This window comes from Triticum aestivum, chromosome 6D, assembly GCF_018294505.1.
Source record: "Triticum aestivum cultivar Chinese Spring chromosome 6D, IWGSC CS RefSeq v2.1, whole genome shotgun sequence".
NCBI classification, from domain to species: domain Eukaryota; kingdom Viridiplantae; phylum Streptophyta; class Magnoliopsida; order Poales; family Poaceae; genus Triticum; species Triticum aestivum.
The window spans coordinates 95089855-95104097 of record NC_057811.1 but is presented as its reverse complement, the minus strand read 5'-3'; the positions used below and the strand labels follow the sequence as shown (position 1 = coordinate 95104097).

Here is a 14243-nt window from a genome sequence, read left to right as displayed (position 1 = left end):
GGAAGGAAATGGCGATGAAGATGATGCGCTACGTACGCTCTCGGGTTCGCGCAAGCGCTGCCCCCTACCTGGCATGCCAAAGATGTCGTGGGAAACCAAGGCCACCTATGGGGCCATGAGCCCCTTGTGGTTCGGCAAGGGGGACGAGCACGTTGCATAAAGAGCGGAAAAGTGTAACGCAGCACGGCAGAGATCACACGGGCAGTTTTACCCAGGTTCGGGCCGCCGCGAGGCGTAAAACGCTACTCCTGCTTTGGTGGATTGATGATGGATTGTGGTGGAAACGCGGCGCTCTTGCCCGGCAGGGTTGCCTCGGGGCAAGAGTGGCTACACGCGTATGAGTGTACAAGGGTCTGAATCCTTTCTATGGCTGTCATGGCCGATCAAGGGGTCACCACAGTGGCAAATCAGTCATTGTGCACTGATTAGATAGCAATAGTGCTATCATACCTAACTCTATAGGCAGGACAGAGCGCATTAAATGCGCCGCTTAGTGTCACATCACGGTGTGCCCGGCAAGCCTTACCGGACTGCTTTTGCCATCTTCGCGCCTGCCTGCTTCCCACATCTCTGGATGGGTGTCATTTGGAGATGATTTCCATAGAAAGTGGCTGCCATGTGGCAGGAAACAGCCACCTAGTCACCTTGGGGCTTGACGCCGCACCGATCGATGTCTTGCGTCGCTGTGAGGTGGAGCGGTGGAGCCGGGGTGGCTTGCCTTCGTTGAGCCCGGCAAGCCTGCCGGGGGAGTCTGGAGACTTGTTTCTTTGGGGCTACCTCAACCTCGCCAGGCTCGCTTGCCCGGCAAGGGAGGTTTTCCATTAGTAGCATCTTGCCACTCATGGCTTGACTTGGTCTTCTTGATCCGCCCTCTGATTCCTCAAAGAGTTTATCTCTTGTGCTTGGTATGGTCTTGGATGTTGTAATCTTGCCAGGCCGGTGGCTTGATGTCCGTGCACAAGTCAGGGGGAAACATACGCCCCCGTTTGTGTGCCCCGACACCATGCAAAAGGATTGCACTTTTTAATCTTTTTTCATTTTCTTTCATTTTTTTCAAAATTGGGTCAACATTGTCAGCATCGCTATTCATAGAAAGGGGATGAATCTTTCAAAATAAATTGTGAATAATGCATACAATCCTACCTGAGTACCTTAAAATTATTTTTGCCACTTTTGGAATTAAACTATAACACACTTGTAGTAGCATTTTGAATTACTTTTGGTAAATGTCCAGAAATTCATTTAACCTGTGGAATATAGCAAAAAAAACTCAAAAACTCAACATCTTTCAGCAGTAGGCATCCAATATGGCCCATTTCATGAGAAAAATGCAAGAGTTTTATTTTCAATCTTATTTTTGGTACTTGCTTCACAAAAAAACCATTTTTGGCACTTCAAAATGATTTATTTACTTTTGTAACAAAAAATGTTCTCTCCCTTTGGCAATATTGTTTGGCATGGTAAGCCCCATGTTTGTGCCAAATATTGTCACCTTATATTGAAATATAACATGGATACCATTAACTTGGTCATTTGGCTTGAAAACCATAAACCTTCCTAGATGGTAGTCCATTTTGTGAACACTTTTTTAAGAAACCATTGTATTCCTACTTTATCATTTTTCCTATAAAGTAGTACACGTAAAAGGAATCCATGCAAAAGGATTGCATTTTTTGAATCTTTTTTATTTTATTTCACTTTTTAAATGGGGTTAACATTATCAACATGGTATTCATAGAAAGGGGTTGAATCTTTCAACTTTGTTGTGAATACTACATATAATCCTACCTGAGTACCTTAAAATGATCTTTGCCACTTTTTTGGAACCAAATTATAACATACTTGTAGTTCAATTTTCAATTACTTTTGGTAAATGTCCATAAATTCATTTAATCAATGGAATATAGCAAAAAAGCTCAGAAACTCAAAATATTTTGGCAGTAGGCCTCCAATATGGTCTATTATTTCATGTGAAAATTTGAGCGAGCGGCACTGGTGGCCATTTGCTCACTAGAGTCACTGCCGGTGACCAATCCCATGGCGACGGTGAGCGGCTCGCAACAGAAGCCCATTCTTGGGAACAATAGAGAGGGGAAAATGCAGAGAGATGTGGCAGGGGTCTATCCGAGGACACGGAGATGGTCAGTGAAGCCGGAGGGAACATGCCAGCGACGAAAGTGAGCTCAGATGCGGCGGGCGGAGTCGAAGACGAAGGGGTCGATTTGGTCATCACACTGCATCAAAGCACATATGGCTCACAAGGATGGAAGAGAATGGTGAGGCGTTTCGAAGGTGTTCTCAATTCGTCGGGTGATCAAAGACGAGCGCGTGATTGGGACCAAGGCGGCGCTAGGGTTCCACCGGGAGGAGAGAGTATAGAGGGAGAGGGAGCATGCGAGCGAGGGTGGGAGAGAGAAGAGCGAGGAAGGCGTCCTTGGTGCAGGAGTATGCGGGCTGCCTCCAACCACAGAACTACCTCCGCCATGTCCTGTGCCCGCCGGCATGGCTAGAGAGTTCGGGAGCTTTTTTCCTTCCTATTTCCCTTTGTTCTATTGGTCCCACATGTAAGAAAGAGAGAGGGGTGGGTTTTTTTAGCAAGGGCTCATTGGCATGTCAACATTTTAAGCGGCCCCACATGTCAGCATTTTTAATGGTCCCAATCGTCATGAACTCATCCATGTAATGGTCAACGGGATTAACCCAACGGAAATGCACTATTTGAGCATCTGTGAGGTTCGGGTAGAGGGAGAAGGGGGGAAAGTGAGGAATACAAAGACGGTTGGACAAAACTAAGTACAACTAAGGAACCAGGGGCATGAAAATAGAAATCATGGGTTAAAATTTGCAGCTGCACGGCGCATGTCAGAGGACCGGAGATAAATCCGGTATGGGCGGATGTGCCTGGGCCGTCTCCATTTGCATGTGGGAGCGGTTGCTGGTGGGTCGTCCTGAAAAAGATCACAGGCTTGCATGGGTATATTATGGCGAAGAAGGGGACTCTTCTCGTTAGCCCACCATGGCGTACTCTTGGGAAAAAGTTAGAGTCTTCACAGGCAAGTCTAAGGCCTTCACCAACGAGCTGGACAATATCCCATTTCACTAGGTAAAACTGTGTGGTAGTAATATCCTGTAACCACTTTTCCGATTGCTTAGAAGACCCAACCGAACCAATTTGTTTGTAGGTTAACTGGTGGTCATGTGAGATGGATCAGAGTTTCGAGCTGAACTAGATGTGCACGAGAGGCAAGAGTATCTGGTGGCTAGGGTCCCATTGATATGTGTGTACGCTATCGAGCGGCAAGTACCACGGCGCGTGGTGGCGCAATTCGGTAGGATGCAACGCACCCCACCGAACGATACCAACACTGGTGGCTTCGACCTTCATAGGTGAGCGACTTAACCTCTAGTTTTCTTATGGTTTGTTGTTTTTATAGTTTATTATGGTTTGTTGTTAGAAGTCTCAATGATTTCTTAACCTACAAGCTACAAGACTCAACGATTTCTTGTGGTTTGTTGTTCCTATGCCTTGCAGGCAGAATAGGCAGACTCGGGACATCACCATAATGACTATGTGAAAATGTGGAGGGAGATAAGGTATCGCAAAGAGAGGGATATGGCAATGGTCGACTGGGAGGAGTACAAGGAGACGCGTCTTAAGTGATTTGATGATGGTATAAAGTATCATCTACGCCTGAGGCTCAAGTGGACCGCAATGGATATCACATCACTAGAGACGGACAACCCCGAGGAAGAAATCTATAATGCCAACATTAGAGAGATCAAAGGTGAATTTAGGGAGTATGCACCCCTTATTAACAGAGTGGTAAGTTGTGTTGAATTGCTTGGAGATGGCATTTGCAGCTGAATCTTCTATAGCCTTTGTCACTAATTTATTTATGATGCTGACATTTGTAGAGTTTCGAGCTGAATAGAAGCATTTTCGATGGCTCGAACGCGCTAGTGCACGCCCCCGGGACCGCGGAATCGGACTCAGCGCTTTGGGAAGTGACGAAAGTACGTTTGAGTCTAGCCATAATCTTTAAGTAACCATAACCTTGATCCATATCCTGGTTTTGTCACTAACTTCGAGCCAACCACAATCTAGTATAGTCTTTGTCACTAACTTTAAGCCAACCATAATCTAGTATAGTCTGTCACTTGATCCATAACCTTGAAGTAACCATATTCCACTCTCTTTGTTGTTGCAGAAGTTCATGATGTGTTGCCGAAAGCTAGTAAGCATGCTTGGGTGCGCTGGCTCGGTTGATGTGCATGCTCCTGGCCTGTCAACACATGCTAATGGACATATCGTCGCTTCCTCGAGCCATGTCAGCGCAGCTTCCTCTAGCCATGCCGCCTCGTTGACTTGCCATGTTGAGGAGACCAGGAAAGATGAGGAAGAAGCGAATGTTGAGCAAGATGAGAGAAGTGGCGATGGTCACTTACTTCTCTTCTAGTATTCGAGCATATTGAGCTTGGTGCTAAGCTTCAGAACTTATGTTGGCTATGTTGAACTATTTGCTATCTTTGATATGTTGAACTATTTGCTATGTTAGATATGTAAAACTATGTGCTACATTGGACTATATCTCTGGGTGATGCATGTTATGATGTGTGATATTATCTATTTGTTTAATGTTCAAGTTATGTTACTGTGTGGTGCTATTTATATTCATTACTGAAACTTAGAAAGAGAACTATGGAATTAAGCTTAGAATATTACAATTATAAAGTAAGCCCCTACCGCTAAAGACCTTTGTGGTAGGGTTTAATACCGAGCAACAGAAGGGTAGGCAGTTATATACCAAGGACTACAATGATACTCTCTCCATTCAACAATGTAGTGCGCTCACGCTTTCTTGCGCCGTCAAACTCGTTTGTTAAATTTATGATCAAATTTAGATCTCGAAAGTACAGGCATTGGTTAAATTTATGATCAAATTTAGATCTCGAAAGTTCAGGCACAACTACATTGTGAAACAAAGGGAGTAGGAAAAAGGTCGGATACAATTTTTTTTACAAACATTGCTCCGTTTCAAATATTGATCCACGACAATGACGGACACCTCAAACACAACTTCAAAAGACAATCAAGTGACAGCGCTGTATAATGTCAGCCAAGGCAGCATATATAAGAGACAAAAAACCACATCATTTCATATATAACTAGTCTTCAACGCAACTTGTCCATCACACGGTGCTTTGAAATACATCAGACGCAACACTCAACTGACTCAAACTCCAAATACTGATCCACAACGACGAGGGACACTTCAAACAAACTTAAAAAGACACTTAAGCAAGTAGCGGTGGTAAAAAGGAAGCGCAGAAAGGGAGCAAGCAGTACAGCGTCTCACTCCTCGTCGGACTCGGCGCTCTGGAGCCACTCCACGACGGGCTTGGCATTCTTCACGACCTGGGAGTCCTTGCCGGCAGCAACAGCCTCATTGTACCACTGCACAATAGTCTCTTCCTCAAGGACGTCTCCGTCGTAGAGGGCCTTCAGGACGACAGGCAGCTCCTTCAGGGCCTCGGCGCTGCACTTGCCGCAGAACGCCTCAATGGACTGGAGCAGGAGCATCTGGGCGGCTTCATCAGGCACAGCAGCAGCAAGGTACTTCTTGTTCTTCACCACATCCTTGGCAAACCCCTTGCCGGCACCATGGAAGAGCGCCTCAAAGAGGGCATCCATCATGTCCTTCAGGGGCAGGGTTGAGGAGGACAGCACCCCCTTGAGCTGAGCTGCGGTGGCAGCATTGGCAAGGCTCGCCTTGATCTCTTCGACCAGTTCATCATAGGGAGTGGCTTTGGCTCCATTCTGCTTACCATTGGAGGTTTCTTCAGCCTTTGATGTGCCATTGGCACCGTCCTCCTTGTGCTGGGCCTGTTTCTTCTTCTTCTCGGTCTCTTCAGTGGCAAGCATAACCATTTCAGCAGTTGCTGCACTCAGCTGTTCCTCCATGCGCTTTCTAGCAGCCTCTGCTGACGTGTCAGTCGCCCACTGTACATCATCATCGTCATCATCATCATCGTCTGCAGCAGCTGCAAAGTCAGCATCTCTTGGTGATGAGACATGTTCTTCATCAGAGCCCCCAGCACCCTTCTTCTTGGCAACACCTTTCGCAGTACTCTCCTTGGACGAAGCACCTTTCTTCTTCCCATCCTTCTTGAGTTTCTTCATCTCCTCATCAGCTGCTTCACCTTCTTTCAGACGCTCCTTCTCAGCCCTCCGCATAGCTTTCTTGTCCTTGCCTCCTTTCTTCGCCTCTGGTGGGTTCTTCAGGATGAATGTAGTGAGCTTGTCCCTCATGTCAACATCCGAGAGGAAGCCACAGGCAGCACATTTCAGAGTTATCATCTCTTTCTTGGAGATGAGGACCTCCGTCTCAGGGTTGCCACAGCCATAACACTGGACATACTTCTTGATGAAGTTCTCAAGCAAACCAGCCAGCTTTGAAGTGTCATGGGCACCATTAACCAAGGAGATTCCTGTCTTCTCATCAAACTTTGATTGTGCCCCAAGCTCACATCCAAAGTACTTGGTTGTGTAGGAAGCAGGCCTGGCAAGTGCTTTTGCTATATCAACCATGTTCACGATATTGGTCTTGATGCCATTACCACGGCCTTCAATTTTGGTCAACATTCTGGGCATCTTGTACCTGTAGAAGGCATCATCCTTGTTCGAAGCACCAATGTTTTGCAGCGCCATCTTGAGAGAATCTTTCTGCTGCAGATGCTATCAGATGTGGCAAATTTCAGAAGCAATAGTAGCTGCAGGGAGATTACTTTCAGCACAGGCAGTGGCAAGTGAACTCTCAGAACCAGAGAACCTAATGGGCTCTTGATGCATGCAGGGGAGCACAAACTTATGCCTTTTTCTCGTTGCACGAGAGTATTCTCCCAGCAATCCAACTGATCCCAAATAGACCAATGCTTGTTCAGACATAAAAGAAGGTTCAGCGTGGCCCTCCACTTTGTCAGATTGCAGCAAAACAGATGCTGCTGCCTGGTTTAAAACAAGTGAAAGATGAAACATTAGTGATTATTCATGTAATGTGAAATTACAGAAACTAGCTGAAACAAATGTATAATAACATTGAAGAGAAAGGTCTACATTATTAATTCATGACACAGGTTGCTGGCTGAACTAAGCATCTTTGAAGAAAGGAAGCTAGCAAAATGCACAACCAAATCAGCAGCAGCTAAATAGACATTGGAAGTGAATTAGGCATCACTGCAGAAAGGAGGATACACTTCTTACACAACCAAATAAGCAGCGAAATGAACATTTATAAACAGCACTTATATGGCAAACTTCAAGTCAATGAGACTAAACTTCCAAATTAACACTAACTGATTACACCTACTCACAATATCATACAAGGGGCATGTATCAGAAGTACATCTCTCCACCAGCCAACATATTTTACTAGCAAGATGCAAAGATGATGTAATCACAAGTGCAAACACTGAATCAGGACATACGATAAAATAAAGAAGTTACAGTAGAATAACTGCTAAATTAAGTACAAACAATCTCCAGGCATGCAGATATAATTACAAAGTTTGCATAGTTTTAAACAACAATGTGCATGCCTCCATGTAGAAAGATAAAACTGAATTTGTAGAACCCAACGACCTCAATCCATTCAACTATATTGGAAACAAATACTGAGGAAGGGAAATCTAGACCATATAACAGACAAGAAAAGGATAACAGTCTCTACCTATGATATTGACCTGACATGTAATATCACCAACAAAATATGCAACAATGATAACAATCCATATGTGTAGCCACAAGTACAATAATAACACAGGGACAGGATACTCCATCAAAACTGGACTCAATCTAATACTAGAGTCTAGAAACTGACAGTACTAAACGAGATCAAACAAGGGAACACCACATGACTAAAACAAGGAAGTCTAATTAAATAGGCACAGTATTGCAACGTTTATTTGAGCTAATAAAGTTGCAAGCACCACCGGATCCTAATCGAGATGCAAACCCTAACGTCGAGTAGACGCCACCGGCAAAGGAATCGTCCAAGCAAACCCTAGCCGACGCCGAGCCCACAACGACCGGCGACAGCAGATCACCAGACCCCCAGGCCTACCAATCGCAACACACATCCAGATCGGATCCTCCCACCCGGACCAAACCAACCCCCAGATACATCGCAAATCTAGCAGATACATAGGTACGGGAGCACGCGAGAAACGAAGAGCGGGACGGGAGGGGACGGCGAGCGTTCTTACCTCGTCGGCGGGCGGGGTACGAAACCGCAATCGAACCGAAATCGATCGGAGGGTGCGGGCGGCGGCGGCGAGGAGACGGAGTGGTTGGGAGGGGGAGGAGAGGCGGGCGGCTTTTATAGGCGGGGCGAGAGAAGTAAAGGAGGCTCCGCTAGGGCTGCCGTCCCCGGCTCGCCTTCTCCTACCGCCTCTCTTTTTCGATTTTTTATATTTTATTTTTTCTTCATCGTGTCATGGTCTGGCTTTTCGTCCGGTGCTACCACCCCAACGGCTTTCCGCGTATACGCCGAAAAAGATATAAACGGAGGAGAGCTCGGCACGGAACAAGAGGTTCAGAATTCTTGTATTCGCAAGCAAAAACAAAAAAAATCTAGTCCACGCGTTGTTTTGATGAAAAATCTTCAGCACACAACCAACGGGAAGCAGGTGCCATGTGTGCGGATACGTGCATTTTCTTTCTTGTCGAGAAAGAAAGAAAGGCAATCTCCTTTATCAAGAGAGACTAGTCTTTCACCGCCGTCCTTCACCGATGACGTCTCGGTCGTCGGTGATGAAGGGGTGTCGCATTTTTTGGCATGCAGATCATGTAGTTTTATTAGGTTTTAGGTCACTGCTAGCTTAGGATTTAATTGCTTAACATCTTAGCTCTAGCAAGGATGACGACGAAGCCAGATCATAAAGCTTTAGCTTCTTTTGTCGACACCGCGTTCTGCTTTTGGTGGGTGGTTAATGGATGCTAGCATGTTTCAAGCATGGATGGTGTGGCGACAGTAACATACCTATGATGGACTTGTGTCCTTGGGTTTCGTCGTTCCGACGGCGTTCGCTCTGGCGTTGGCAGCATTCCTATGGTGGACTTGTGTCCTTATGCCCCGCCACCACGATCCCACTTGCTCTAGCGTCGATGCAGAGCACGAAAGGTTGTTCAGGATTAGGTGTCGGTAGTTTTCTCAATTGGTGACAGCTGGAAGACGGTGGATTCGTTGTTGATGGTTAGTGGGTCACGTTTTCTCCTTCGACATTGTCGCGAGGAGTTGCCAGATTTGGAGTTCGGTGGCGTGTCTGGGGTGCTGCCCTGGCTAGATTCTTTCAACGGGAATGGTTTTGCCTTTGACGAGCTGCTTTCGAGGTCTGAAAAGCTGTAAAATAGCGGCGGAGTCGTGTCAAGCTCGGTGAAGAGGTGGTATGTCCCTTTTTCCTTCTATGTTCGCTATGGTGGTGTCAGAGGCGCATGATGGAAGTTGGCATCAAGATCGGGAGATTATTCGGTCTTAATTTTAATATCCTTTCTTAGATGAGGTCGTTTGGGCTGAAGCTCGGATTTTGTTGTCTTTTGGGTTTTATCAAATCGGTGTCTACGTGCACTACTAGGGAAAACCCTAGTAGTAGCGCGGGTTTTGATGCTATCAGCAGCGCGGGCAGCTGCGCTACAACTAACAGTTAGTAGTAGCGCTTTTCTATCCCCGTGTTACTGCTGTATCTTTCATCATTTTTTCATGTTCCCTACCCCATTTCAATAAACTGTAGTTTCACATGTACCAGATAACAATATCATTAACCACAATACCATATAGTCATACAGTAGTCATACAATATCATAAAGCATTATAGGTACTCATACATAGTCAACATGCATCCTCACATGAATATAGCATATATGATAAGCAGTACTAGGTAGTCTAACAGCCACACATATATAGCAGTTGTACTAGGTATATGTAGTTATACAGCCACACACACATATGTAGTTCTAGATGATATCGACGATGATCATCATCCTTAAGCCTGGGCGGTGGGTGTTCCTGATAGTAATTAGGATGGCCTGTCCAACACGAAGATTCTTGCCAACGAGGAATCTCTTCCACCCAAGGGAGTTTAAGTGTGTGCGACCGTTCGTGTCCACGTCGTAAGTACAGGTGGTGACGGAGCCCCTTGCGGTAAGGCGTAATCCATTTGAGCCTTCTTCATCAGGCTCGATACCACAACTCACAGATAGGCTCTTTGGCAATTTCTGAATAAGAAAAACATATCAATTAATAAGTAGCCTCACACATACTCTTGTAAATATATTTTTACTAAGTATAGATTTCTACACTATCAAAAGACACAGTACTACGCATTTCTCTACTAAGCATGAGTTTTACTAATAAGTATATATGGATTATCTACACTATTAATAGTTCCTTGGATTCTACACTAATAAGCATGTGATCGGACTCTACACTAAAGCATATCATCGACTAGATTCCACACAACATATCATTGGACTCTACACTAAGCATATCATCGGATAATTTGCATTTGTAAGTATAACAATAAAGCATATATATATATATATATATATATATATATATATATATATATATATATATCATCAAATTACTACAGTTAGTATAACATACCATATCATGCCAATCGACCATGGTACTTGTCAGGCGGGTCACGAATGGCACCCCGACAAAGTCATCACGTGGCGGAATTATGTCTCATAGGTTGCACACCTCCTCCTCGCCCAGCCTCATTCTTTGAACTACGATGGCTTCATGAAATGGGTCCTCATCATCTTTATCGAGTGGGTCATCATCTTCCACCTTGTTGATATAAATGACAACCAGCTTGGGTCTTTCTGCTCTATAGGAGAAGCTGATCAACTCACCACCAGTAACACGCATGCGAGCGAGGAAAAGGGCCCATCCATCTCCTCCAATCTGCGACATATTGCGTCCTTTCTTGACCTCCATAGTGTAGGGCCCCCAAGAGCCTCAAAGGTCACAGCGTCTCCTGTCATCTTGTTGAATTTCAACCTCACATTGCATGGGACGATCTGTGTACAAAAAGCAAAATGACACAATGCATTAATGTCAACACTAAAAACAAAATAGTTGTTACATTTCATATAATTTCTTACTGCCGCATGACGAAAACTCGGTTGGAAGTAGATGCCGAATAGCTTGCCAGTTGCAAGGCTGCTGGCGCACCTTAACTTGCACAGTCGACATGGTGGTGGTGGTGGTCGCGCCATTTTCCTAAAGCAATATGAGCAAAGATGAACGATCACTTCACAGGAAATAAAAACAATAACATAAAGTTCTCAATGCATCGATCTTAATCGGAAACTAGAATATTCAGGCTTAGTAACTAAAATTAACATATAAGATGATATGAGGTTAGCAACAGACATTATATAACAAGAATTGCCCTGCTACTGTTTTCAATCTTTGTTGTTTATCTTGCGCATATAATTTTTTTTCAAAAACAAGTGTTATGCCATCTCAAAGGTCACAAATGTGTTATGCCATCTAACCTAAACTAAACAACAAGATATCTCAACACAAGCCAAACTGAATATATTCAGGTTTATATGTGATACTAACAATAGGATCTAGAGATGCTGGAATTAACCCAATCAAAAAACAGTGGTACACCAACTTCATGTTTATATGTCTATATTTTTACTAATCAGTTAATCATATCAACTAAAAACTATCAACTATCATATCTCTCTCTCTCTCTAAATGTTGCATATCAACTAGCCTACTAAATCAACTAAATCAAAATGTTCTAAATCAACTAAATCATATAACTGATGACTACTACGCAACCTTCTTCTTGTAGACGTTGTTGGGCCTCCAAGTGCAGAGGTTTGTAGGACACTAGCAAATTTCCCTCAAGTGGATGACCTAAGGTTTATCAATCCGTGGGAGGCGTAGGATGAAGATGGTCTCTCTCAAACAACCCTGCAACCAAATAACAAAGAGTCTCTTGTGTCCCCAACACACCTAATACAATAGTAAATTATATAGGTACACTAGTTCGGCGAAGAGATGGTGATACAAGTGCAATATGGATGGTAGATATGGGTATTTGTAATCTGAAAATATAAAAACAGCAAGGTAGCAAGTGGTAAAAGTGAGCGTAAACGGTATTGCAATGCTAGGAAACAAAGCCTAGGGTTCATAATTTCACTAGTGCAAGTTCTCTCAACAAGGATAACATAATTGGATCATATAACTATCCCTCAACATGCAATAAAGAGTCACTCCAAAGTCACTAATAGCGGAGAACAAACGAAGAGATTATTGTAGGGTACGAAACCACCTCAAAGTTATTCTTTCCGATCAATCCATTGGGCTATTCCTATAAGTGTCACAAACAGCCCTAGAGTTCGTAGTAAAATAACACCTTAAGACACATATCGACAAAGCCCTAATGTCACCTAGATACTCCAATGTCACCTCAAGTATCCGCGGGTATGATTATACGATATGCATCACACAATCTCAGATTCATCTATTCAACCAACACAAAGAATTTCAAAGAGTGCCCCAAAGTTTCTACCGGAGAGTCAAGACAAAAACGTGTGCCAACCCCTATGCATAGATTCCCAAGGTCACGGAACCCGCAAGTTGATCACCAAAACATAGATCAAGTGAATCAATAGAATACCCCAATGTCACCACGGGTATCCCACGCAAGACATACATCATGTGTTCTCAAATCCTTAAAGACTCAATCCGATAAGATAACTTCGAAGGGAAAACTCAATCCATTACAAGAGAGTAGAGGGGGAGAAACATCATAAGATCCAACTATAATAGCAAAGCTCGCGGTACATCAAGATCGTGCCAAATCAAGAACACGAGAGAGAGAGAGAGATCAAACATATAGCTACTGGTACATACCCTCAGCCCCGAGGGTGAACTACTCCCTCCTCGTCATGGAGAGCGTCGGGATGATGAAGATGGCCACCGGTGATGGACCCCCCTCCGGCAGGGTGCCGGAACAGGGTCCCGATTGGTTTTTGGTGGCTACAGAGGCTTGCGGCGGCTGAACTCCCGATCTAGGTTTCTTTCTGGGGGTTTCTGTATTGATAGGAATTTTTGGCGTCGGTCTCACGTCAGGGGGTCTCCGAGTCATCCACGAGATAGGGGGGCGCGCCCTCCACCCTCGTGGATGGCTCGGGACTCTTCTGGCCCAACCCTTTTACTCCGGGGGCTTCTTTTGGTCCATAAAAAATCATCAAAAATTGGCACGTCAATTGGACTCCGTTTGGTATTCCTTTTCTGTAAAACTCAAAAACAAGGGGAAAACAGAAACTGGCACTGGACTCTAGGTTAATAGGTTAGTCCCAAAAATCATATAAATAGCATATAAATGCATATAAAACATTCAAGATGGATAATATAATAGCATGGAACAATCAAAAATTATAGATACTTTGGAGACGTATCAAGCATCCCCAAGCTTAATTCCTGCTCGTCCTCGAGTAGGTAAATGATAAAAACAGAATTTTTGATGTGGAATGCTACCTAACATATTTATCAATGTAATCTTCTTTATTGTGGCAAGAATATTTAGATCCATAAGATTCAAAACAAAAATTTAATATTGACATGAAAACAATAATGCTTCAAGCATACTAACAAAGCAATCATGTCTTCTCAAAATAACATGGCCAAAGCAAGCTATCCCTACAAAATCATATCACTACAAAAAAAGACACATCCGTGACATGTTGGGCCGAACGAATTTTTTTCTGTCATACATATGACACTTCTATGACGATAATTGTGACAAAACCCAGTATCATCATAGATGTGGTGGGCTCCTACTTCTATGACAAAAAATCATGACAGAAAATGGGCTTTTCGTCCTGGGCGGGCCGGAGACGCAGCTGCATGACATTCTTTGGGCCGTCCATGACGGAAAAAACCATGGTAGAAGCGAGGGGGAGGACAATTTCGGGGAGTTCCCAGTTACGGTGGAAGGTCGGGGGCCGAGCGATGCGCGTTTCTCTCATACAAGTACGCGCGTGTGTGCGAGGCGTTGGCTCTAACTGAACCCGAGCGAGGCGTTGGGCTCTAACTGAACCCGAGCGATTGCACTGCAGGCTACGCGTTACTGAACCCGAGCGATCGATCGATGGCTGTTAACTGAACCCGATCGAGCGATTCCTTCGCTACTGCTGCTAACTGAAGCCGATC

At 44.4% G+C, this 14243-nt stretch overlaps 1 protein-coding gene across 1 annotated transcript; it reads right to left on the bottom strand.

The window, feature by feature from the left end:
* Positions 1-5132: 5132 nt before the first annotated feature.
* Positions 5133-8533, bottom strand: LOC123143806 (eukaryotic translation initiation factor 5). The gene is made up of 2 exons (XM_044562803.1): positions 8263-8533; positions 5133-7006 (listed from the first exon to the last, which is right to left on the bottom strand). Exon 2 carries the CDS (start codon positions 6707-6709, stop codon positions 5354-5356), a length of 1356 nt encoding a protein of 451 aa, XP_044418738.1. The 5' UTR covers positions 6710-7006; positions 8263-8533; the 3' UTR covers positions 5133-5353.
* Positions 8534-14243: the final 5710 nt, after the last annotated feature.

Excerpts from the sequence above, each read along its gene's own strand:
- LOC123143806 (XM_044562803.1), bottom strand. The coding sequence starts at position 6,709 with ATGGCGCTGCAAAACATTGGTGCTTCGAACAAGGATGATGCCTTCTAC.